The sequence below is a fragment of the Erpetoichthys calabaricus genome, chromosome 12, assembly GCF_900747795.2.
Source record: "Erpetoichthys calabaricus chromosome 12, fErpCal1.3, whole genome shotgun sequence".
Lineage (NCBI taxonomy): Eukaryota > Metazoa > Chordata > Cladistia > Polypteriformes > Polypteridae > Erpetoichthys > Erpetoichthys calabaricus.
The window spans coordinates 82,671,912-82,696,859 of record NC_041405.2 but is presented as its reverse complement, the minus strand read 5'-3'; the positions used below and the strand labels follow the sequence as shown (position 1 = coordinate 82,696,859).

At 41.2% G+C, this 24,948-nt stretch overlaps 1 protein-coding gene across 1 annotated transcript; it reads right to left on the bottom strand.

The window, feature by feature from the left end:
• Positions 1 to 24,654, bottom strand: si:ch211-153b23.3 (uncharacterized). The gene is made up of 11 exons (XM_028815759.2): positions 24,550 to 24,654; positions 19,154 to 19,305; positions 14,109 to 15,599; positions 13,789 to 13,881; positions 13,500 to 13,604; positions 7,258 to 7,367; positions 4,451 to 4,645; positions 3,589 to 3,751; positions 1,586 to 1,751; positions 1,341 to 1,435; positions 1 to 311 (listed from the first exon to the last, which is right to left on the bottom strand). Exons 2-11 carry the CDS (start codon positions 19,302 to 19,304, stop codon positions 211 to 213), a joined length of 2,670 nt encoding a protein of 889 aa, XP_028671592.2. The 5' UTR covers position 19,305; positions 24,550 to 24,654; the 3' UTR covers positions 1 to 210.
• Between the last annotated feature and the right edge of the window lie 294 nt (positions 24,655 to 24,948).

The window sequence follows — 24,948 nt, the reverse complement described above, 5'->3', positions numbered from 1 at the left end:
AATGAATACAATCAACATTATAAAGCAGAACCTGCTGCTCCATTCAAACAATACAAAATCTTTTTTTATAAACTACAATATATACACAATGGAGGCAACACTCAAAAAGCACTCAATACTTCAAACGCATAAACAATCTTTGCACAATTTGTGTTGCTTGCTTCTTATAATGGAATAGAACACACATACAAAGTGTACACGTGTAGTCCATTAGGCCATCTGCTTTATATTCATTTTGTTCTTGACGTGCTCAAATATCTGCAAGACCTTGGCTGCAGGAACGGCACCCTCCCTCAGGAAGGACAGCTTCCCTAAAACGCCCAAACAGAAAATGACGAAAGGTAAACATTGGTGGTCTTCTTACAGACAGAGAATTCAATTATTATATTCATGCAAAATTTACATACTTTGGATAAATGTTCATTTGAAATATACAGATAAAGGTTTTTAAGTTGTACCAAAAACAATTCATCTCTGAGCTTGCTGTTAATGTTATCATGTGGCTCTTTGTTAGAAGGCCAGATTTGTGTTACTCTACCATGTGTTTCCACTCTTGACTGTTTGAATGTTTTGCTTTTAAAAATTGAGTGCCATTAAGAAAGAGGAAACTGTGCCTCATCTATACTCCCTTCCATAGTGCATTCCATACTCGGGGTGAAGAAAATGAGTGGGCGCTTTCCTTCAACAATAGGTGCAGTGAGAATACTGATTCTGTAAATGGATGCCAGTCCTTTACATGGTGCACAAAACCTTCTGAGATCATGTCTGAGCAGAAATCATTTGGACCTGCCAATTAATGGTCCTTAATTCATGTGATAAGAATGTGAGAACATGGCAGCTTTTCATAAAACCACCTGAGTTTGCACTGAAACATTGGATTGTCAACCATGATACAGAATAGACATAGCCTTATATGTACTGTTGCTCAGCCATGGCTTGTACTTTGAGTTTGCACAGTTTGATATTTAATGTGATACTGTTAGGTTCAACCTACATGCATCTATCCAGCTTTCAAGATGATCAATGCAATTTCAGGGCTGCAGGCAGAATGAAGGCTGAGGACAGCAACAATGTGTCGTAGACTGGAATGCCTTTGTGCCACTTATCAAAGCAGCAGTCAGGTGCCACCACACACTCCTTCGTATGAGTATTTCTACTAACAAATCTCTAAATATGAAGTAACAGCAGATGATGAGGCCATTTATTAGCTCCTGCGTTCTGGATCTTAATGTTATATTCCAGGGTTACCACATTGCTGAAATAGAACTTGAGGGCCAGAAAGGTAAGATGGTTTGGCTTGCAAGTCAGTACAGAAACACAAAAGGGGGATACGTCAATACCTTCATCAATCTGCGTACAAATAACAACCGTGGAGGAAACCAGCTCCGTTGAGTCTCCATCACACAGAACTCCATTAAGCTTATGTCCCAGACGCCTGGAAGTTTACGGTGTATGCAAAAAAAATAAAAAAAATGTTATTAGTTACACATTTTTGTATTTTATGTGTTACTTGAATTAGCTACAAGGTCCAAACATAAAGTCTTTGGCCATTCCCTATCAAAAATTGTCCAGCACAGATACTCACGTGACAACCATATCATGGTGGGTGCTATCTGGCTGCCCACTGGGATTGGCAGAGGTGATCGCCAGGGGGCCCGTCATGTCCAGCAGGTGAGCAGTCACGGTAAGGTCTGAAATGCGTATCATGATGCTGTCTCTGGTTCCAACGTAGTCGTAAGCTGCTCCCACTCCTAGTGCAACGATAAAGCAGAGAATTTGTACTGATTGTCAGCCAATGGCAATGGAAATGATTTTGAGAGCAATTGACAATTTTGACTTCAGATAAGTTTTAAATGTGTTTGCTGCTAAATTAAACCTAAGCGACTCAGTAAGGTGTTCTTTGATAATGAATTGGAAAGCGTTATGTCCAGTTCTGTCAGTGTGACAGTTCACCTCGTCTTACTGTCCAGTGGCTAAGGCGTTGGATCATACAGCACTCCTAAACTCTGACTTCCTTTTTAGCTGTGATTGCACCAGTTATCTGATTGTAAAAAGAAGGACATACGGTAATTCAAATTTGGTACAAAAAATGCATTCATCCATTAACTATTGAACCTACTGACTGCGGGGTCGAGGCTTAAAGCCACAAGGCAAATGCCCAGCTCTGGAGAGGGTGCCAGTCCATCACAGGGCACACACACTCATTCATGCCTAGCCAACTAACCTAACATGGACGTTTTAAGAATGCAGGAGGACATCTTGCATTGACATGGGTAGAACAAACTGAATAAAAAACGTCTGCTAAATAGTAGTATAAGACAAGGCCATTTAAGTAACACACTACAATGGATTTACTAAAGTGTTGTAATACTGATGCCAATTTTTATTTTCAAATGGTGTGGCAGTGTTAAAAAAAACAGTTCAATATTCTTACAGATTTTGCTTTAGACCAGAAATTAATAAATTAATTAATAAATTATTTTGGGGTCCCTAGTGCTAATCACCATCTTATGCCTTTGAAAATGTTCATATTTCTGGAAAAATAATTTGATGTCTACACAGTGGTGTAGTGATTAGTGCTGCCGCCAATCAGCTCCATGGACCTGGGTTCATGTTCCAGGTTGTGACTGTGCAATGTTGTTCTCATGTCCATAAAGTTTTTTTTCTGGGTACCACATTCCAAAGTCATTTGTTAGGATGATTGTCCACTCTAAACTTGTCCAGTATGGGGGAGAGTCAGCATGCTTAATGGACTAGAACCCCCAACCAAACTTGGTTCCTGCCTTGTCATGACACATTTCAGCTCCTAGTGACCCTCCAAGATTCATCTCATATTAACATCTTCCAAAGAGATATTACAAAACAGCAGAGAAGCAATTAGCACTGAGATTAGACACCTTTGCTCTGGAATAAGAGGACCAATGCACTTTCTTTAGTTAGAATGTTTGGGTTGTCCATACTTTGCTCTCTGTTCCCTGCACTGTCTTCATGTGGTCCCCTCAGACACACAGGCACAGTTACGTTTATCTTGGTTTTCTAGTTCATTTAGCCAAATTACCATTTATTTTACATAGAGTACTGAATATTCAACTATAGACACTTAGACACTTGGAATAAGCTACCAAATAGTGTGGTAGACAGTAAGTCATTGGGGACTTTCAAAACTCGACTTGATGTTTTTTTGGAAGAAATAAGTGGATAGGACTGGCGAGCTTTGTTGGACTGAATGGCCTGTTCCCGTCTAGAGTGTTCTAATGTTCTATTTATCTGACTGATTTTAAATCTGTTCTTTTTTAGAACTGCAATGGCTTGAGGGAGACACAGTCGTAATGGGCCACCCCTGTCTCTTCTTTATCCCGGTATGTTTTTTTTTACACTCTGAAAATGTGTACTAGAATGATTAACAGGTTTTAAGCAGCCCAGTGTGTTTGTGCCCTGCAGTGATCTGGCATTACATCTGGGGTAGTCCCTCCTGCCAGTATAGGCTCTGGCAGGATTAAAAAATAAATGGAGGTATGCTGGGAACAACATTATGTAGTTAGTTCATCATGCAGTGTTCTGCCTTATGCAACTGTACAGAAATCTCACCAAGTTTTTTAAGCCACTCTCCCTTCCTGACAATGCAGCCGATACCACCAGGGTAGACATTCCGCATGAATTCCCAGAGCAGGGGGCTGAATGGTGGGGACACAGCTTCTAACTGTTCCAGATTGCCAATTGTTAGACAGATGGGCTTCTCTAATGGCCGTTCCTGAAAACAGAAATAACAAAATGGAGAATATCAGAAAGATTCAAAAAACAAGGGAGAGATGTTTCTTCTTACTGATCTTCTGACGCCACTGGGCTTACCTACTTACAGAGTATCATGGGACTGCTCAAACTTTCCACCCCCTTGTTCTTCCTTGGATATCTGCAGCTGCTGTGACCCAACTGACAATCACATTGAGTTTTTCCCCAACCTTTGGGACTGTCTTCTTATGGTCAGTTTTGAATTATATTCTCTGCTGCTTGTTAACTTTGGACATTTCAGTCACTCATACAGAAGGTTAGCTTTAGTAAGTCGTTTTAAAGGACTGTGCTCAATAATAATAATTGTATCCTGATTCCTTAATTAAAGTTCAAACCCTGGAGAGCTTAAACTGATCTGCTCCAGGCTGGCATTTCAAACGACTAATAGTCACTTTCATAAACACAGGAGTTATTAGACATCATTAGGGGAAACTGCACAAGTTCCTCTTACACAATCTTGATGTCATATTTAAACACAGAAATGTCCAGTAGTGGAAATGATCTGAATGACTTGCACAAGTAGAACTGTCAGCAGCTATTTTGTTGCAAATACTGTTAAGGATATGTTAACATTTCAAATAAAATAAAAGTTTTAGTAACAGATTCTCAATAAAAAATACACTTCTGAAGAAAATGCCAGGTCTTAAAGAAATCACCTCACCTTGATGTTATAGATGCGTTCAATGGCAGCCGGATGTTTGCAAGAGGCAGCCAGTGTATAGACTGTGTCTGAAGGGATGCCACACACACCACCTCCTTCCAAGATTCGGGCAATAGTCTGCAGGCCGCTGGTGATGTGGGATGGCGCTGTGGGACAGGGAACAGGAGGGTCTGCTTTTGAATTCCCTTTGCCAGCCTGAAACAGGACAAAATTCAGCTTGCCAAAATCATTAAGAACTGACATTAAGGATAAAGAGAGACTTAAACTGAGCTGAAGAGCTGAGATCTGACAAATTATCTCTATAATGTAGGTTTTGTTTAGTGTTTTTATTTCTAACGTACAACATTGAGAGCAATTCTCACATATCCTTTACTGCCTTATTTTGCCATAGTGTTTTAGGTTTTCGCCTTCTGTGTGGCCTTGTGAGTTGGGGTTTTCAAACTTTGCCTGGTGGATTTCATATCAATCCATTTCTTAAATATTGGAAAATACACACCTCTCCTTAAGTATTTTTAATAAAAGGCCATCTATTTTGACTTTGTTTGTGTAAGAGGAAGTTTTCTATGAGGCAAAATGTACATTTTAAAGAAACTTATTTCTTCTTCTTCTTTCGGCTGCTCCAGTTACAGGTCGCCACTGCAGATCATCTTGTTACATATCTTCCTGTCCTCTACATCTTGCTCTGTCACACCCACCACCTGCACGTTCTCTCTCACCACATCCATAAACTTATTTAAAAAAAAAAATTAAGTGTTATGAAGTTATCTTGGGTCTTGTTCAATAAGCGGACGCCATCTCCTTCTTGTTGTTTGTTTTAGCCTACCCCTACTACAAACCGTGAACTTAAGGTTCGTGGGGGTAAGGCAAGGTGACACCTGGGTCCCTAATCTTAAAAACAAGTGGCGTCCGCGTTTTGAACAAGAGCCGTTCTTTTTTCATACACTACTGTTCCAGTTATTTTCTTTCAGTTTGCTCAATTAAACGATGGCCGGTGTCTCTGTTAATGAGATGAACCCGCCTGTTCTCAACATTTAAAAGAGAAGATTGAGTGGGCGTGTGCATCGTGATTGGCTGATCCATACGTCACTCAGAGTGGAGGCTCCGCTGTGCGCTCAGCTCTGCTCGCGCCTGATTACCGTTCATCGTCTTTTTCTCCCAAACAGCTTTTCACCAGAGAGCTTTTAATGGGGAAATGAAGGAGAAAAGCAACTGGCAGCAAACTTAGCAGGTGGATTATTACTGAGCCTGAGTACTGGAGGTCAAACAGGAAAAGGTCAGTAAAAACAACTCTTAATATTAAGCTCGAAAGAACGCTTCAACGCAGAACGGAATCCTTCAGTGATTGACAGTATGAAAACAATGATTATGTTGACTGTACATGTACACACAAATTTGGGATTGGATGAGTAAAACCGGTCAAGACAGAAAACTGGTTTCTTAAAAAACTAACAATTCGCGAACGAATTCGCCTGTTGAGTTTTCCTTGGCAAAAGGCGCCAATGACATTAAAATGCACAAAAAAGAATTAAACGTCTTCCTCGTCGCCCGCATGAATCCGAAACAAGCATGGAGAGCGTGTCTCCCGAGCAGGTCTCCCGTGGGGACCGTTAGTTTTACAAGTAATTTAGTTACATTTTTCGTTACTTGCAACATAAAAACGTAAATAGATATCTTGTATTGTTACTTATTATATAAATATAATGCGTAAACAGTGCATTACATTTTCTTCTTTTTATGAAACAATTGCTCATTTCACTGGGCAGCATTTTTTATTGAATCCTAAGCTCATATATTAAACTTAATGAAACTGACCCGAAACACAACCAATTTGTGTTTTATAAATACGTTTAGTCCTTCATATGCTGTGAAGTAAATCACATCCATTCCCGTCCTGAGCAGCCAGAGATTCGCAGTATGAACACCGGCCGCCGCGTCACCGGATCGCACTGTTGCATGAATATCGATAGCAGATAGCTGGATTGGAAGTAAACGGACACCTTCTAGGTTTCTGTTACCAGGCTGCACGCAGCACACTCTTCTTCTTGGCTGTGCGATTGAGCCCCATAAAGGAGCAGCGTACAGGTATGTGTGGTTGTGTCCTTATACTCAGTGCTGCTGTAATAATAATAATAATAATGTAGCTATTCTTATATTAATAAGTATTGTGTTTGGTTACTCGTTACTTTAAATGTAATGTTTATAAAAAGTTTAAGGAGGCCATGATTCAGTGTATATTGCTTTTGATCTTAACCTGCCAAAACCTTGTAAATGTGTAAGATCAGATCTGATTGAGCTACCATTTTTTTACAAAAAAATTATATTCATACCCAAAATTCCCATTATTCCTACAAATTACCTGTTTGATTTTAAAAGAATACTGTTTCCTCCAAAAATTGTATTTTGTAATAACCATTAATAAAAGCCAAGTCACTAGGAAAAGAAAGACTTGATCAACGGCAGACATGTTTTACTCGTGTGCACTTGTATGTTGCACATTAAGGGGGAGGAGCTGCAGTGAACTATTACCCTAGCATGTTAGCCAATATTGTTGTTGTCCCTCTCCCCTCCTAACAAAAAATCATACACGTTAATGTACACAGTTATTTACATTGTATCTTTGATACAACTGATTAGCCGACACCACTATAACCGAGGCCCTTTGACTTAAGAAATTTCCCAGGCAAGGCTGGGTAACACAGCTATTGTGTGTTATATAAATTAAATGAAACAAAAGCTAGAAATCCTATGCAGTAAATGGACAGATAAAGTTCAAGTGTGCAACTAAGCCTATGGCATTTTAGGATTACCTGAATGATCGATGAGCCAATGGGAAGCAACATCTTTTCAAAGAGATAGTTTGTGAGTGACGCAGCAATGCCATAAGCACAGACAAAGGCAAACAGGACCAAGAATGCAACTGTGGAGAAAAAACAGGAGCAAATCAGTCGTATAATACTATTATTAATTCACACGAGGCCCATATTATGCCAGGCTCCCACTAAGCTACTGGCTATGTAATAAACAGTCAAGCCTGGAGTAAAAATGTCATTTATGTAATTAAATTGAGAAACTGAGTTTATGTGTCCTCATTCTCTAATAGATATGATGCCCAGTCTTTACTATAATCCTAATTGTACTTATATGTGTTCACATTACCAGAGAACATCTGCATTTCAATGTTTATGTGTTTTTAAAATTGCAGCTTCATTTGTACAACTAGTGTAACCTGCGCTTTAACTTGAAATGGTGTTTTAGCATTAACATTTTTTTTTAACTTGCAAAACTGAAATGATCATTTCTACTTTGTGACTGAAAAATAATTAATTGTTGACTTCATTTCTGTTATTACGGCATCAGTCTAGACCTTGCACCTGAAATAGTTTCAGCTGTGTATGGTCTATCTGAACATTTAAAGCACTGTAATCTAATTAGCCAATCCATGCAATGTGAAGTTTGCATGTTCTCCCCGTGTCTGCGTGGGTTTCTTTCAGGTACTCCAGTTTCCTCCCACAGTCCAAAGACATACAGGTTAGGTGCATTGGTGATCCTAAATTGTCCCTAGTGTGTGCTTGGTGTGTGTGGGTGTGTGTGGCGCCCTGCCCGGGATATGCTCCTGCCTTGCACCCTGTGCTGGCTGGGATTGGCTCCAGCAGACCCCCGTGACCCTGTAGTTAGGATATAGTGGGTTGGAAAATGACTGACTGACTGACTGTTAGCAAAAAGAGAAGCGAATAAGTTAAAACATAAAAAGAAAAATGTACTCGGTAGGCAAAAGGTACACACAGTTCCACACAAAAAAGTCAAAAAGCATCATCGTGCCTCAGTCTGTAGATGGACGATTAAGCTGAATGGCTTCACTATCCTCTAATGCCTAATTATTTTACCCACTTAAAAATAAATAGTTTGGTTATCTTAAAGAATGATGGCAAGTCTCCACCAATAGGGCAAAACCTCACTCTTCTGGACCCCTCCAAGTGTAGCTGCCATTGACAATGCCTGGTGCAGGGTTGCCAGTGATCACTTGGAATTAAAGCCTAAAATATTCTTAAAACTAGCCCAAAAAAGCCTAACTGAAATGGACAAGTAGTGTCATGCCTTTTGTATTTGTATGCAATATTCAAATGCAGAGATGCCCAATACCAGAGTGCTTCTGTATTTCAAGGCAAAAGATTTTTTTTTGTTTTGGGTCTGTTCACAATTAATCTTGCAGTTGGTCCAAATCTGACATGAGTACAGATGTCTATCATGAATGTGTACCTCATGAAAAAATGAATAAAACCGTTTTGTCAGACAGATGCTGGTTGCTGTGCTACTTCAGATCCTTTCAGTGCATAACATTTATGAATTCATAGGCTTGTGAATGAAGACACACCATAAATGAGAGATCACAGCTGTTGGTTTGAGTGCACTTAAGTGCATTGCCGGGATTCTGTATATAGAAACAAAGTGGCTCAAAGGACTGGAGAGAGCAATGAGGACGGTTTGGATGTAAAACAGTTGTTATATGAGCAGTGTAAATAACTTTCTGAAAATATTAATCATCATTTTAAACATCCTTTTTTGTTAATCATACTTATTTAAAAACACCAGAGCTGTATCACTTGTGAGCAAAAACTGGGAATTGTGCTGTAATGTGAAGGTAACCTTATTTTGGCTTCAACACAAGGTTTTGCAGTTCAATCAACAATTATATTCTACTGGTTTGCTATCAACAACATGGAGGCTTTTGTAAAAAAGAATAATAATTTGAAGCAACAAAAATGCCAATAATAATTCCACACATTGAGCAGACCAAATCAGGAAATGTACAATAAAAAAAAAAAAAAACTAAGTACGTCGAACTGAGACCTGTACCTGTTAATAGGATCAGGAGAATTATTGACGATATCCTGCATTTTTAACAGAACTTTTTTTTTCCTTCATTGGACCTTCTAATGTATTTGAAACCTGCTTGCCTCTCTGCTGAAGTTTGTTGCAATCTGGAGGAAAACTGCAGTGGTGTTAACATAATAATAATGAAACATTTTGGGACCCCAGTGCTTTAGTTTACAGTACTTATTTTTGTTCAAATACTGTATGCTGTTCTTTCTACCTGGGTCTACGCTGTACTGCTTGTTACAGCGGGTAAGGTGTTGGTGTCAGTACAGACCCAAACCCAGGATCAGGGCCTGTAGTGGGCTTGTATTCTTTTCTAGCAATGTTATATTTTTTACTTTTAAAAGCAGCCCGAAATTCTTCTTTTTTTTTTTCTTTTTCTTTTTTGATCCTTTTAAAGAAGCCAAAAAAGCCACAACCTTTGGAAACCCCGCTTTCCCTGTGGAAACCAATCAAAAATAAACCCAAGTAGGCAACAAAGCCACTGATGACCACTTGATGCTGACCAGGACAGAAGCATTCCCAAATCCAGCTCCTCCCCCATACCGCATGCTGCATCAAGAACAGTCTCGGCATTCAGGCTCGATTTGTCATTGCCCTCTTTTATTTCTGAGAGTGTTTTTCTTTTGATGTGTTTTGTCTTGTGTCAAAACAGAACATTCTAGAAGTATGTTTGACTAAGTGCACCTGTTTTGGACTACAAAGATACAAGGACGGACTCAGTCTCCATACAATCCTTCAGTGCAGATACAGAAAGCAGAAGAATACTTTCTATTGTGCAACAATTTAAATTTTGTATTTGTAAGTGACAATTTTATTATCATTTTACTGGCAGATTAACTGTCTACTTAAAAGTACTTCATTGACTTGGTTGTGTGTGGGAAATAATGTACAGTAGCTGTAATGATCAGTTTTATTGTGTAAATAAACTTATGCTTGTTTTATAAGGTTACTTCCTGTGGTATAGTGGGTCCACAGCTCCTGTTCTAAGGCCAGTTTTTGAAAAAAAATAAAAAGAAGGAAAAAAGAAAAGGAAAGAGAACGAACGGAGGTTGAAGGAGAAAACAGGATGTGGAGAGAGAAAGCCGGTGTGGGAGAGCGAGCGAGTGCAGGCTCGCGTTGCAGCTGTTTAGGAAGCCTGGGTGTTGGGCCGACACCCAGGAGTAGTAGTAGTGGTTGCTCCCGCTGAGTGATCAAGTAGTGGGAGTGACCAGTGGTGAAGGGTGGATGGCTCTCCGCGTGAGGCAGCGGGAGTCAGGACTTGGGACATGGATTTCTCCAGCGTGAGAGCCCTGGTCATTGGGGAATCCCAAGTCACTGTTTGGCGGGGCCTACCGTAGCCAGGGATCGGTAAGGCGAACCGAACAGTTGGACAGTGGAGAGAAGGCCAGCTGCTGAGAGGGCGACTCTCCTGTTGCAGGCCCCAGAAGGGTGAAGCAGTGGAGCCGTCAGAGGAAAGGAGACACCAGGCTTGTTGTTGTTGTTTTAAAAAAGGAATGCTTCCTGCATTATTTTAACCTCGTTGTTTTTAAGAAGAGATTTATCTAATGGATTTTAACCTCCCAGTTTCACGTTTGTTTTTATGGATTATTTATTTATTGAAGATTTGAAGCACTGCACTTTATTTATTTGGACATTGTTTTGTTGTTGTTTTTAAATAAAAGCACTTGACACTTTTGCACCATCCCCTTGCTATATTGTTGCCTCACTGCTTAGCTCATCAGTAGCATTACCAACGGTGTCGGGTTAAGGGCTCCTGGACAGCAGACGGGAGCATGCAGCAAACCCACATCGTCACACTTCCTTGTGGTAAGTGAAATTAACAGGCACTTTTAATAAAATAATGCTACTGATGTTGCGAGTGGTACGGTGGTTTGAGTCTGCTGCAGGGACTGCCTTTGTGGGGTTTACTTCTTTTTCACATTGTCTGCATAGATCTTCCCAGATTCCAAAGATTAAACTGGCTCAGCATGGGTGACTGTGCCCTGCAGTGGACTGGTCAACAGGCCTCCACAACTTATAACTGGATACGCACATTTGAAAATGGATGGATGTTTTTATCCATCTGTTCATTTTTTTCTTTTATGTTCTGAACTAGTTTTCTCAAGTAATCTTTGTAGGCTGAGCTGAGTGTATGGCAGGACCAGCCTTGGATGAGACTCGCACATTCTGGGGACACCTGTGCACGTACTTGAACCTGTTTGCTCAATCTGAACCTGTAAAAGCACTTTGTCACCATGGCCAGCTGGTTTAACCCTAAACATATGCTTTAGGTTTATAAAAAAAATGTAAGTAAGTGCTTATCCTATGAATTTCTGTTAGTCTAGTGATTTAAGCGTTGAAACTGTGCACTATAATTAAAGACGGTTATTATCAACCCACATGACTTTGGTTGAAAAAAAAACAACATGGACACAGGAAATCTCAAGCTTTGAAGCATGATGCTGTGCAGTAGTAACACTAACTTCAACGCCACCATGCCTACAATGCCATTGTGCTGATCTTTTTAATTTTATAATTTGAATGGCTGTTTTAGTAATTTATTTGAATTAACAAATGGGTGGCATAGTTGTACAAGAGTCAGCACTACTGCCGTACAGCCCCAGAGTCCTGGGTGCAAATGCCAGCCTGGTCACTGTCTGCATTGAATTTACATGTGCCCCCAGTGTCTAACTGGGATGTCTTCAAAGTGAAACTACCCACATGGCCAAAACACTTTGTTCTAGATCTAAACGGGTCTAGACAACCTGGTTGCCTAAGTGGGACCTGCTATGAAATTTGACCCCATCCAGGGTTAGTTTCTACATGACTCTTCAGTGGATTACATGGGTGTGATAATGGATGAATTGATCAGTTAGGTGAGTTTGATAATGGATGAACTGCCTGAAATAAGCCGTTTGTGGGGTTTGCCCAGGGTAGGCTGATGTCTCCCAATTTTTTTCTCTGCTCTCTGTGATCACATGGAAGAAGACTTTTTTTCATATTGGCGGACACCCAGCGCCATTGTTCGGTTATTTTGTGCCCTAGGCCAAGCTTATTAGTGTGCCAACCGACTGTTCAGTAGCTAACCTGTGCAGCTGGGTTTTTCCCTCCTTATGATCTGCACGCTAGGAGAATGCTTAATCTGCCTTAATAGTGGCGCTGGCCCTGCTGACACCTCCCCTACACATTTCTTTTTTGCCCTCCCTCTGGGCTTCATTCCCTCCACCTCCATTTTGGTGCACCTTTTCACCTAAACATCCTCTGCCTTTTACTCCGCATGACTAAACCGCCTTAGTCTGTTTCTCCACAGCACAACACCTATTGCAAGTAATCGACCCCTCTGAGTTGGAAATAGAATAAGATAACTGGCCCTCTCCCATGTCATAGAAGGCAACTAAATGAGGAATACCTCCCTTGATGATAAGGGTGAAGATGAACTAACAACCCTAATTGTTAACTTTAATCATTATATTATATACAGGCATGTTGGCAACTAAATCACCTATGTACCTTGCGGCTTCACTGCTCAGTGTGTGATGTCACCTGCTGATGTGCAGCTGGCTGAGTATGCTGTGGTGGTATTTAGCTGTTTTAGTAGTGACAATCAGTAAACATGATTATGCTGTGACTGTGTGTTCTGGAAACAGCAACCCATGTCACTGCATCAGATCTGGTCAGATGACCTTGTGATGTCATATCTTTCTACTTCATTACTTGTGAAGGAGACCTAATCTACTATATAATAAAACATTACTGTCTGTTTATTTGTGCTTGTGCTTTCCCTCTGATGAATGTTATGAGTCAGTTTTCTTTGGTGACACAGTCAACAGAGGAAGTGCTGGGCAAGAGAGGTTACTGCCCAGCTTCCATTGGTGGAAGTCAAAAGGCAGATAGGAGATGAGCAAGGTGCCTTGAAATGACGCAGTTTGAAAAAGCGGGTTTTATGGGAACATGCTTGAAAGATGGAGTACCAGGCATGAAAGGTTCAGAAACAAGAGGATGCCAAAGAAAGGTTTAGGTTGAGCGCTAAAGGCACACGTACAGCAAGAGAGATATGATATATTTTAATATGCGTTCTATTTTCTATCTTTCACAGGTAAGGTAGCTAGTTATACTGTAGTTTAAAAATCGAAGACAAACTGATTCTTATTTTGTTTACCGTTTAAAAAAAGACAGTGGAATTCAAGCTTACCTTCCAGTTGGAGGAGTAGTCGGTGGAGACAGAACAGCAAAAAGCATACAAGAATTCCTTCCATTGTGATGGTGAGAATCAGGAGAAGCAGGTTGGAGTAGACGGCTGTGAAAAGAAAGAGGAACTTGGTGATCGTACTGCCGGAGCTCCAAGAATCTGCAACTCTTCTCAGCCAAACTGAAAACAAGACAGGTATCCCATATTGCTGCTGCATATGCAGCAGTGGTAGTGAGGAGAACAGAAACTAGATATTGAGAAACAAATAAAGAGAGGGGCCAGAGTGACTCACCGGTCATGATGATAAACGCATTAATGACGAGAAATGCTACTGCAGCAGCACCAAACCCATGAAAGGATGGCTCAGTGATTTTCAGCATGGGTCCTAAGGGAAAGACACATTAATGAACAAATGTGAAAAATCTACAGTCAATCAAACAAAACTGCATGCAAAGTGATCAGGTTAACCACAAGATGGACCTGGCACACAGTGGAAGTGGTAGCTGTTGTGGTTTAATGAAGGAGAGTGCCCCAGTATTTGTGTTTGGGATGTCAACTCACAAACATAAGCTCTGTGAGGAAGAGATCGAGGGGAGCAGTCTGAAGTCTTACCTGCAAATCGGAGCCATGTCCAACAGCCCCAGACAGCAGCATAGGTGCATGGCATGGTAGGTCCGAATCTCCTTCCCCCTTGAACTTGCATACGTGACACATAGAGCTGCATCAAAGTACCAGGGATGAGCACCCATGGGACACTCAGGTGTGCCTGCAGCGAGTCCACTTTGGAGATCTGCAGTGCTGAGAAGGCTGCCAAACCATTGCAAAGGTAAAACAAGGCATCAGGAAGCTGAGTGTGGCTCTCTGCACCACCTTCTGAAGAAGGCAGAGCTTGGGATGGATGATGGCAGTGACCAAGGGTGAAGAGCACTCTCTGCAGCCTCACAGAGTTGACCATCCTCACCCCTAGCGGGATCAGAGCTTTTTCAGCAATGGAGTTGATGAGGCTGACAAAAGAGACATAAAGGCAGAAAAAAGCATACAGGGAGCAACTCACACCAAAAAAGGTGTAGTGAACTTGGCTAGAAATCTGAGGCAGGGTCGATATGGTAAGCAAGGCAAAAAGGACATTTTGCATCAATTCAGTCTTGTCTCGATTCAGAGACAGAACACAAAAGATCAAGGCTGCTACTAGGAAGAACCAGCCTCCTACCATCGCTGCCCTGGCACTTGTTACGTTGGCATCTTTCAGGAGAACCGAGGTGATGAACTCCTCCCAAGACTGCACTAACCAATAGGTAGCATGCAAGGCAAACTTGGTGGAGTAGAAGACATCTTTTCTTAGATAAGCATAGTAGCTGGCAAGAAGCTGGGCGCAAGCATTAATGCTCACCCACAGCACCCCAACCTGGAAGGAGGGCATGTAGCGGAAGCAATAAAATGCCAGGATGGCTGCAGAAATGACATCAGACATGTTGCCTAGTGCCATAGGCTCCGCATATTTGCTGTTCTTCTTTTTCTCCTCCTCTGTCCCCTTCCCTTCTTGTTTCCTTTGTGAGACTTTGCTTTTGGCACCCAAAAGCAGCACATCAAACAGAGCATTGCCGAATCCTGGAAGGACATGGCGCTGGTAGATTCCTTTGAGCAGTAGGGCGGAGGCTGCATAGAAGCCAAACAAGACGATGATGAGTTGTATGACGCCGGCAACTACCAGTGCCCAAGTGGAAAACAGGCCAACTGCTTCAAACACAAGTGTCAAAGTGATGGCACCGAATACAAAAGGCATGATGTAGTTGGCTGTGGCCGAGCAGAAAGACACAATGAAAGCCACACTGATGTATGCCACCAGCCCAGCTACAGCTGATTCGCTAACTGGAGGTGCTGTCGTTGTTGTCAGATTCGATGCATTCGTTGAGTTCAGAGTATAGGTGCTGTTTTCGAATGTTATTGACTCGGTGGCCCCTGTTACAATACGTGTGGCACCATAACTGCTCCATAATGCAGAGAATGCCACAAATGTTGTTCCAGCCAAGTGATCGTATTTTCTGAAGGTGAGAAGGCCTGCCACTAGCTGCACAATCCCTCCTATAAGGATGAGGTGCACCCCTGCATGAAAAACAATAACAGCAAAGTTACTTTTGAGAGAATTCCTCTACTAGATTGAAGTCAAATGTTAGATGCTTTGCTAAGATCTGGTTGGGAGAATAAAGTGCAGCACTGCTTTCAGATAAATGAGTAATGCTTTTTATTATGGAAGATTACTTGTGCCAGAATGAAATATAATCCAATGTGTTAACATCATTGAAATGCATATGCACGTGGTGCCTTTAATTTCTGCACATTTTTTCTTGTTATATTAAAAACATCAACAAAATGATCAACTGCTTTTCACTACGGTACCCGATTTTCGCATCAGTTTAAAATGCAATATAAAAGTGTATTGCATTTTAATTCTTCTCCCGGAATCACATGTCATAATGAAGAGCATAGCAAAGGTATTGCATTTCACTCAACAGCTGCTCCAAGTGTATAGCATTTTAATTCAAGACCACACATCAATCATGCCAAAACTGAATGGAATCAAATAACTAATAGCTGTCAAAAGGGTTGGGGTAAGGGGCATGAAGGGTTGGGGTAAGGGGCATTCCACTTCTAATCATTTCTGTGGTGTGGAGGCAAGCTTAACTTTCATTGATATGGAGTGATTAACTAAAACGATGAGAAGTATTTTTAGGTCTCACTGAAGACATTTCCTTTTATGTTAAGTGGTCTAAATAATGTATTATCCTTTCCTTATATATTTATATTTCCTTTTATATATTTATTCCATTGTCCTAGTCCTGGTCCTACATCAGCAGTAGCTAGTATGGTCATCCACATCTGCAGGGATTACAGATCATGCTTAGGGGAATACTGGTGTACCGATGCCCCGACTGATGATCTTCATAATTGTATGCTGCAGCTCTTCGAGGACATTAACTCTTGAATGTGTTCTAAGGACATTCCAGTAGCAGTTGAAAAAGTCTGTTCCCATTGCTGCTTCTGTTACACCCACCCTTTTCAACAAGCAGTCAAATGGGAAGAGAATGAAATTTTCATTTAAATCACCAGCTTCCACCAGTGCAATGAGACGGCCGCTCCCCTGCCTTATCATCTCCAAGTTCACCATCTTTAATGCCCCGTGCCCCACCTTGTCACGCTGACTGGTCATTGGATTACATTCACTTTTAGTATGATTAATGCGTGATCTCCAATCAAAATGCAGTTCACTCAGAGCTTTTCTTTGGGTTATGACACATGATCTATAGAAATGAATTAAAGTGTAGTATGCTTTTGTGTTGCATTTTAAACTGACACAAAAATTGTGTACTGTGGTCAAAAGCAGTCAATCAATTGGTTGATATGTTTTTACTTATGACATAATCAAATTGTGCCAAAATTACAGTGTATCCGGAAAGTATTCACAGCGCATCACTTTTTCCACATTTTGTTATGTTACAGCCTTATTCCAAAATGGATTAAATTCATTTTTTTCCTCAGAATTCTACACACAACACCCCATAATAACAACGTGAAATAAGTTTACTTGAGATTTTTGCAAATTTATTAAAAATAAAAACATTGAGAAAGCACATGTACATAAGTATTCACAGCCTTTGCCATGAAGCTCAAAATTGAGCTCAGGTGCACCCTGTTTCCCCTGATCATCCTCGAGATGTTTCTGCTGCTTAATTGGAGTCCACCTGTGGTAAATTCAGTTGATTGGACATGATTTGGAAAGGCACACACCTGTCTAGATAAGGTCCCACAGTTGACAGTTCATGTCAGAGCACAAACCAAGCATGAAGTCAAAGGAATTGTCTGTAGACCTCCAAGACAGGATTGTCTCGAGGCACAAATCTGGGGAAGGTTACAGAAAATTTCTGCTGCTTTGAAGGTCCAATGAGCACAGTGGCCTCCATCATCCGTAAGTGGAAGAAGTTCGAAACCACCAGGACTCTTCCTAGAGCTGGCGGCCATCTAAACTGAGCGATCGGGGTAGAAGGGCCTTAGTCAGGGAGGAGACCAAGAACCCGATGGTCACTCTGTCAGAGCTCCAGAGGTCCTCTGTGGAGAGAGGAGAACCTTCCAGAAGGACAACCATCTCTGCAGCAATCCACCAATCAGGCCTGTATGGTAGAGTGGCCAGACGGAAGCCACTCCTTAGTAAAAGGCACATGGCAGCCCACCTGGATTTTGCCAAAAGGCACCTGAAGGACTCTCAGACCATGAGAAAGAAAATTCTCTGGTCTGATGAGACAAAGATTGAACTCTTTGGTGTGAATGCCAGGCGTCACGTTTTGAGGAAACCAGGCACCGCTCATCACCAGGCCAATACCATCCCTACAGTGAAGCATGGTGGTGGCAGCATCATGCTGTGGGGATGTTTTTCAGCGGCAGGGACTGGGAGACTAGTCAGGATAAAGGGAAAGATGACTGCAGCAATGTACAGAGACATCCTAGATGAAAACCTGCTCCAGAGCGCTCTTGACCTCAGACTGGGGCGACGGTTCATCTTTCAGCAGGACAGCGACCCTAAGCACACAGCCAAGATATCAAAGGAGTGGCTTCAGGACAACTCTGTGAATGTCCTTGAGTGGCCCAGCCAGACCCCAGACTTGAATCCATTTGAACATCTCTGGAGAGATCTTAAAATGGCTGTGCACCGACGCTTCCCATCCAACCTGATGGAGCTTGAGAGGTGCTGCAAAGAGGAATGGGCGAAACTGACCAAGGATAGGTGTGCCAAGCTTGTGGCATCTTATTGAAAAAGACTTGAGGCTGTAATTGCTGCCAAAGGTGCATCGACAAAGTATTGAGCAAAGGCTGTGAATACTTATGTACATGTGATTTCTCAGTATTTTTATTTTTAATAAATTTGCAAAAATTTCAAGTAAACTTCTTTCACGTTGTCATTATGGGGTGTTGTGTGTAGAATTCTGAGGAAAGAAATGAATTTAATTAATTTTGGAATAAGGCTGTAACATAACAAAATGTGGAAAAAGTGATGCGCTGTGAATACTTTCCGGATGCACTGTAAATGCACCATGTGCACATAAATTGCATTGCAGTTTAATTAACCATTGGATTGCATTTAATTTTGCCACAAATAATCTTCTATATTTTATACATGCACACACTAATATGTGAATATGTGCTACTAGCTTACACAAGAGCACATTGGCCCATGCAGCTTTATGTAACCTCCCAAGGCAATTACATAATGTACTGAAAGAGCAGACTCTTTAATACATCTAAATCCTCACACACAGTACAGGACAGTATTGACACCACTCTGGCACACAATTGTGTGCAGTTTTTGAAATGATCCCCACTAATGCCTACACATACATTTAGGAAAATGAGCCCTCACTGCTATGCAAATCTCCAAATAAATATATATACAATATAGAATGAAACTACCACCATAAGCCTGAACCCATTAAACATGCAGCGGTCCACCTTGCATGCTGTATACTTACCACCATACTGTACTCAACCTGCCCCAGAACCGCACTTCTGAAGCACAACATGCACTTCCACATTTTCAAATGGGAGCTAATTTATAGCAAAGTCCAAAGGCAGAGCTACAATACATACAGCTTATATCTTGACTGTACCTGCAAGAGTGTTTTCAATGCCTACAGCTGGCAAACCGCTGGCTGCATGTGCAAAGTTCTGCAGGGCCACATAAAAAGCACTTATTACATTGGAGAGGAGGCCCAGCACAGCTGGCTCGCTGTACAACACGGAGGCAAAGCCCTCAGGCATCCTGGAGAAAAGACAAGAGCAAAAAGTCAGCCTGAGACAGCGTCCATTGTTCAGTCACTCCATGAAAAAGTACTTTATACAGCAGCACATCATTACAAGGCATGTCACAAAAGCAATCTCAGATATAACCGAAGGAAAAGGCTTATCACATGCAGAAGCTGCTGATACAGTAACGCAAGCCCAGCTCCTGACTGGCATTGAGTATTAAACCTCATGCTGCCAAAAATACCCCAGAACCCTGTGAGCCTGGAAACGGATTAAGGGAATGGATGGATTGATAGAAGATTGAATGGAGACATATAGGCATCACAATTCTAAACTTCAGTTAAAACACAAGGCGAACTTAACTGACTCGCAAAAACATCCGTTCTTTTGTTCATATTTCGTAGCCACATAGGGACCATCAATCAAACCAGAGGCAGCGGGCACAAGGCACAAGACATCTTTAGATTGGCTGCATAATACTCGCTTCACGACCATCGTGGGCATGTCAAAAGAAAACCAGAGTACAAGAAGAAAACCACATGAGCTTTAGGAGAATATGCCAGGATATACCCCACGGGCCGAGATCTGAGCACAAACTGTAAGGCAGCAAAGCCAACCCCGGTGCCATCGAGAAGGGTCTAAGTGCAGCCCGCAATACCTGTGACGTCTCTGTTGGTGCCATCATTGTCCATGTGACATTGTTAAGGCATCACTGAGGGCACTGTGTCATTCAAGGTCCCAATTAAATGTCTGCGGTCTCAGATTTACATGAAATATGTTGTAATGACAAATAATACTAAAATATTTGAATTATCGGCACAAAGAAGCTGAGTCTTTTGGTTTTCATAATTATGTTGTGTTTTTGGGGCAGTAGGTCTTTTCAGAGAACTAATTAATATGGTGTAATATACATTATATAAAGAGATAAAGATAATAGATATAGGAGGGCGCGGTCGGCGAGCTTTTCAAGAGAAAGGAAGTTAATTAAACAGTGAAGGCACTCGAGTGCTGACGGCAAAGGCTCAGAAGAAAGCGTATTAAATATTTTGAGCCAAACCAGTTAGCGGAAAGGGGATTTGGACAAATTCCAGTGTATTGGCCCATAACACACAAACGCACGCAATCTAGCAAACATTTTACCCTTTTACGTGTGCGTGTGTGTATATTTAATTATATACTGTATATATAAAATCATAAGCCTAAAAGTGCAACGATTTTATGTGACGTTTTTATTTCACGTTTTTGTCACAATTTAAATCGGGCTTATTTTAAAACCTACATATGTATATATTTGGTATCATTTTTTTCAGAATTTATCGAACTTAAATGTGATGTTGTTAGATTTTCAGATTCTTCTTCCGTTTTTAAATTATAAACTAAAATATCAAGAAAGTCGTGGTATTTATTTTTGCTCGAGGGCTTTGTTTCACAGGAACAAACTATTTAAAAAAAATTTCTAAATTCTATTCATAACACCAATGTTTGTATTTAGGTGATTTAGTTAGCTAAAAGTGGAGTTGCGATGACCTATTGCATACCACTTTAGTTTTCGCGTGATTTTTCCTGTTATTTAAATGAGTAATTTTTTAAAAAAATGTTTTTTTTTTATCTATAAGAATGTCATTTAAAACGAATGGATTGTTTATTTAGTCTTTTGTAAATACTCATCGAGCATAGTGGACCTCAGTTTATAATCGGCTTATAAGACAGTCAATATTTTATTCACATTTCATGATTTTTACTCCATTAAATAATAATTACATTTTCTTTTACATATTTATAGAATTTCGTGATTTTGACTCCAATAAATAATTATTTTTCTTTTGTACATTTACAGATTTTACTAATATACTGATAATACTCAATAGCCAACTGGTTGAAAAAATGGACTCCACAGTCCAGAACCGCTTTATTTTGTCTTTTCTTTCTTTTTTTTTTCCTGCGCGTATGCAAGTAGTAAATGAAAAATATAAAAATGGAGCTTGTTCCGTCCTCTTCACCGTTAAACATATATCCATCCATGTTCTTAGTTCGTTCAAGTCCGTTTTAGGTCTACTTGGGTTAATGCAGCAGCACTGGCACCAGCCCATGGCCCCGCACACAGTGTACCAGGCTGGCACACTTTATAATAACCTCTAAATAAATAAACGGGAGACGCCGCCACCAGGCTACTTTAACTATCGCCTCACATTATGACGGGTCTGCTTTTTAATAGGTCTGCAAAATTAAACTTTATCATAAAAATTGTCTCAATTTTGAATATTTTTATTTTCATTCATTAACACTAAAAATATAAATGGAATGTTTCCATCACGTCACATAAGTACAACCCTGAAAAGAAACGTAACTAAAATTTCACAAATTACACAATGTATTCATCCATCCATCCATTTTCCAACCCGCTGAATCCGAACACAGGGTCATGGGGGTCTGCTGGAGCCATCCCAGCCAACACAGGGCACAAGGCAGGAACCAATCCCGGGCAGGGTGCCAACCCACCGCAGGACCACAATGTATTCATATATACAATATTGTTCTAAATCAATTTAACATGGAACTGTTTATTCTAATTTTTAAATATACATGTAAAGAAAGCAATACATGTTATTTGACCTACAGTACATATAACGTCTCTAGTTTTTAGTTTGGTGGCCTGTCGGGTGTCCACTTTTTCTAATGCGTCCCCCGAATCATCCCGCAACAGTCCGCCATCAGACTGACCACCTAACGCCCTTCTCCCCACGTCCTTGACACCCTGATGGAATCTTTCACCCTTCTCTTCACACACAGCTCGGACATTTTAAGGGAAACTTGTCGCAATGCACTCGGAGAGAGGTTTTGCAGCTTTAAACTTATCTAATACATTTTCACGATTTCCTTTTAATTTGGCACTTTATTTTTACGTAAAATCTTAGAAACTACTTCTCGAACCGTCAACCGTGCATCAGTTTTCTAATATCAGGTCCACCAAAAATGCCCTTTTTGAGTTTCGCTTCAGACAAACCCGTAATCTGTCGGCACAAACACATCGGACACACTCCGTCTTTCGATAGGGCCTTCACAAACTGCTTCATCAAACCATGATGAATATGAAGAGGGTGGTAGCAGCACTTTATCCGGACCCCCAAGCAGGTCTGATGATGTTTCTGACACCAAACTGTAGCTTTTTTCTAATTCCTTCGGTGCCCAATGTCAGCTTCTGTCCCTGCTGTCCACTCAGAGGAAACGTGGCAATTCTGTACCCCCTAAATGACCACCCAGTCAGAGACACAGAACTTTCACATATGAACCAACGGTGCTCATTGTTCTTTAGGTTGCTTTAAACATATTTGAATTTAATATTAGATAAATAGAATTCAAACAATCATTAAAATAAAATATTGATCTAAAATAAAAATATTGACAGCTAAAAGTTTTTTGTGTAAAAAAATGTTACTTGATGGAAAGTTTTTTGTGCAAAAAAATGTTGCTTGATGGAAAATTTTTTTTCATTTTTGAATTCTCCGATCAAAATGCATAACAATCACATGAAATAATGAAAACAATTTTTCAGTGTGTGTGTATCGATCTCATTAATGCATAGGTAAATAATAAAAAGCTGGAATGTAAAAGCCCCTTTCAGTGTGGCCCATTGTCCAGAGGGCAGCTATAACGGCCGAATTCGAGTCCGCACTCCACACTCTCAGCCCCGCTTGCTCCAAATTGTCGGCAGGTTCTCTGCATGTCTCCGTGCGGTTTCCTCCGGGTACTCTGGATTTCTTCTCACTTTACAAAAGACGCCAATGCTGGATTATTTATCGATTCCAGATTGGGCCCGAGTGGTCCTACCTGCAGCCAAACGAAACAAAAGCAAAGGAGCCCGATTTCTGCAGTTTCTGGAAAGGCAGACCCAAAGACAACAGCTTATAAGCACGTAAAGGTACATCTAGCTCCGTTAGGAGTGCAGCATGCCCAGTGCTAATTAATTTTAATAGCCATCCACCCACTCATACTCGTGGCAGGGTCGTGGCGACTCGAATACCCTATTGGAAGCAACCAGGCAATGAGAAGTATCCAGTGGTGGACGGGATGCCATTCCATCGCCAAACACACTCACACACCCACGCGCACTTACTACGCCGCGGTTTCGATTAACACAACGTAAACGTGTCGGGGTGTTGGAAGAAATCGGAATATAAATGAAAATGTTGGTTGACAAGGGGAGCACATGGTGAGTCGAGATTCAACTTTAAACGCTGAGGCTGAACACAAAACAAGCGGCGGCTTTATCTAATGACTCTGGATGCTTTCATTCGTGTAATATCACGTTAGTTTATCAGGGAGGGGCGCTCGTGGGTGGGCATGTGCAGCACTAGCCTCCCGACCACAGTGGGATCATCGTGTCTTGCGCTCGCGGCGATGCGGGGTCTCTCCAGCTCTGCGAAAACCTGCAATCAGGAAAACGGGTTTGATTCAGCAAGGGGTTGGATTGACATTCATCCGATCGAAACGTGCTTTGAAGTAAATCGATCTGTACGTCCGATATTAGTATTTCCACAAGGCTAATTTGACGGATTCAAGCAACATATTTATAAAGCAAAACTTTAAGGTCACGACCATGGATTTATATTTTCCGTCTTTCGCTGCATCGAGTTACATTTAATAAGTAACATGACTTATGCTTAAGTTGCTTCGTTATGGCAGCAGAATTACCTTCCACTCCCACTACTAAAACTCCATCCATCCATCCTTACTTTTTTCTTCAGTACAGCTACAAGTTTTGGAATCCATCGGCCGTACTAGAGACGGGGAGGACGCACAAAGCAAGTGGGGAGAGGGGGTTTGGAGGCGTCAGTGTAGCTTTGAGTCGCCAGTTAACCCAACGTGTCCTATAATGGGCTGGGTGAAACACTAGCGACAACAAATGCGCCCAGGACTCACGACCATCATCTTTATCTATAACATCATGTTGCACGGTAACCTCTTTCCTTTCCAGCTCGGCGTAGAATGTATTCTGAATATTTGGCTTGTGTTCATTTCTAACGGGCACTCCGGGTTTTCTCACTCGGTCCGTCCAAATACATACGTGGAGTCAGCCTGCATGGTTTAGGCTACTTAGCCTACTTCTCGCCTTACAAACAATTGGGATGCAGGCTCGGCCAGCTTTGCACACTTTGATGCTATTAAATGAATGCAAGAAGAAATGTAATACTCGTCGCGACTGTAGCTGTCATTACGAATTACATAACGCCCCGGAGGTTATTATCGCCCCATCACTTACCTTCTTTGTCCCTGGCTGTGTAAACTCTGATGGACTACTGTCTCTCGCACGCTCCCCTTTTATACTTGGTGCTGTACAAGGAAGCGGCAATCTTGCGTTTATCAGCACAGGAAACGAAACTTTCATCATTAATCTCGAAAGTGAGATCAGAAGGAAATTCAAACATCTTCATTCCTGGGGCAACTGTTTAGCTTGAAGTAGCTCTGGAGCATCAGACTGTGCTGCACCCATGATGATAAATCTGAGATTAGCATTACATTCAACCCAGCATAAAGACAAGTGCCCTTGAATAATTCACTGAAATACTGGATAGGCCTCAAAAACAGATTTGAAATAAGCCGTGTTACAAAAATGTCAGATTCTTAAACCTGAGGATAAAGTGGAGTCACATCACACTTA

Coding starts and splice junctions, on each gene's coding strand:
- si:ch211-153b23.3 (XM_028815759.2), bottom strand. CDS start 19,304: ATGCCTGAGGGCTTTGCCTCCGTGTTGTACAGCGAGCCAGCTGTGCTG. Junction 15,600..19,153: donor CATTGAAAACACTCTTGCAG/GTACAGTCAAGA, acceptor TTTTTCATGCAG/GGGTGCACCTCATCCTTATA. Junction 13,882..14,108: donor GACATGGCTCCGATTTGCAG/GTAAGACTTCAG, acceptor TCTTTCCCTTAG/GACCCATGCTGAAAATCACT.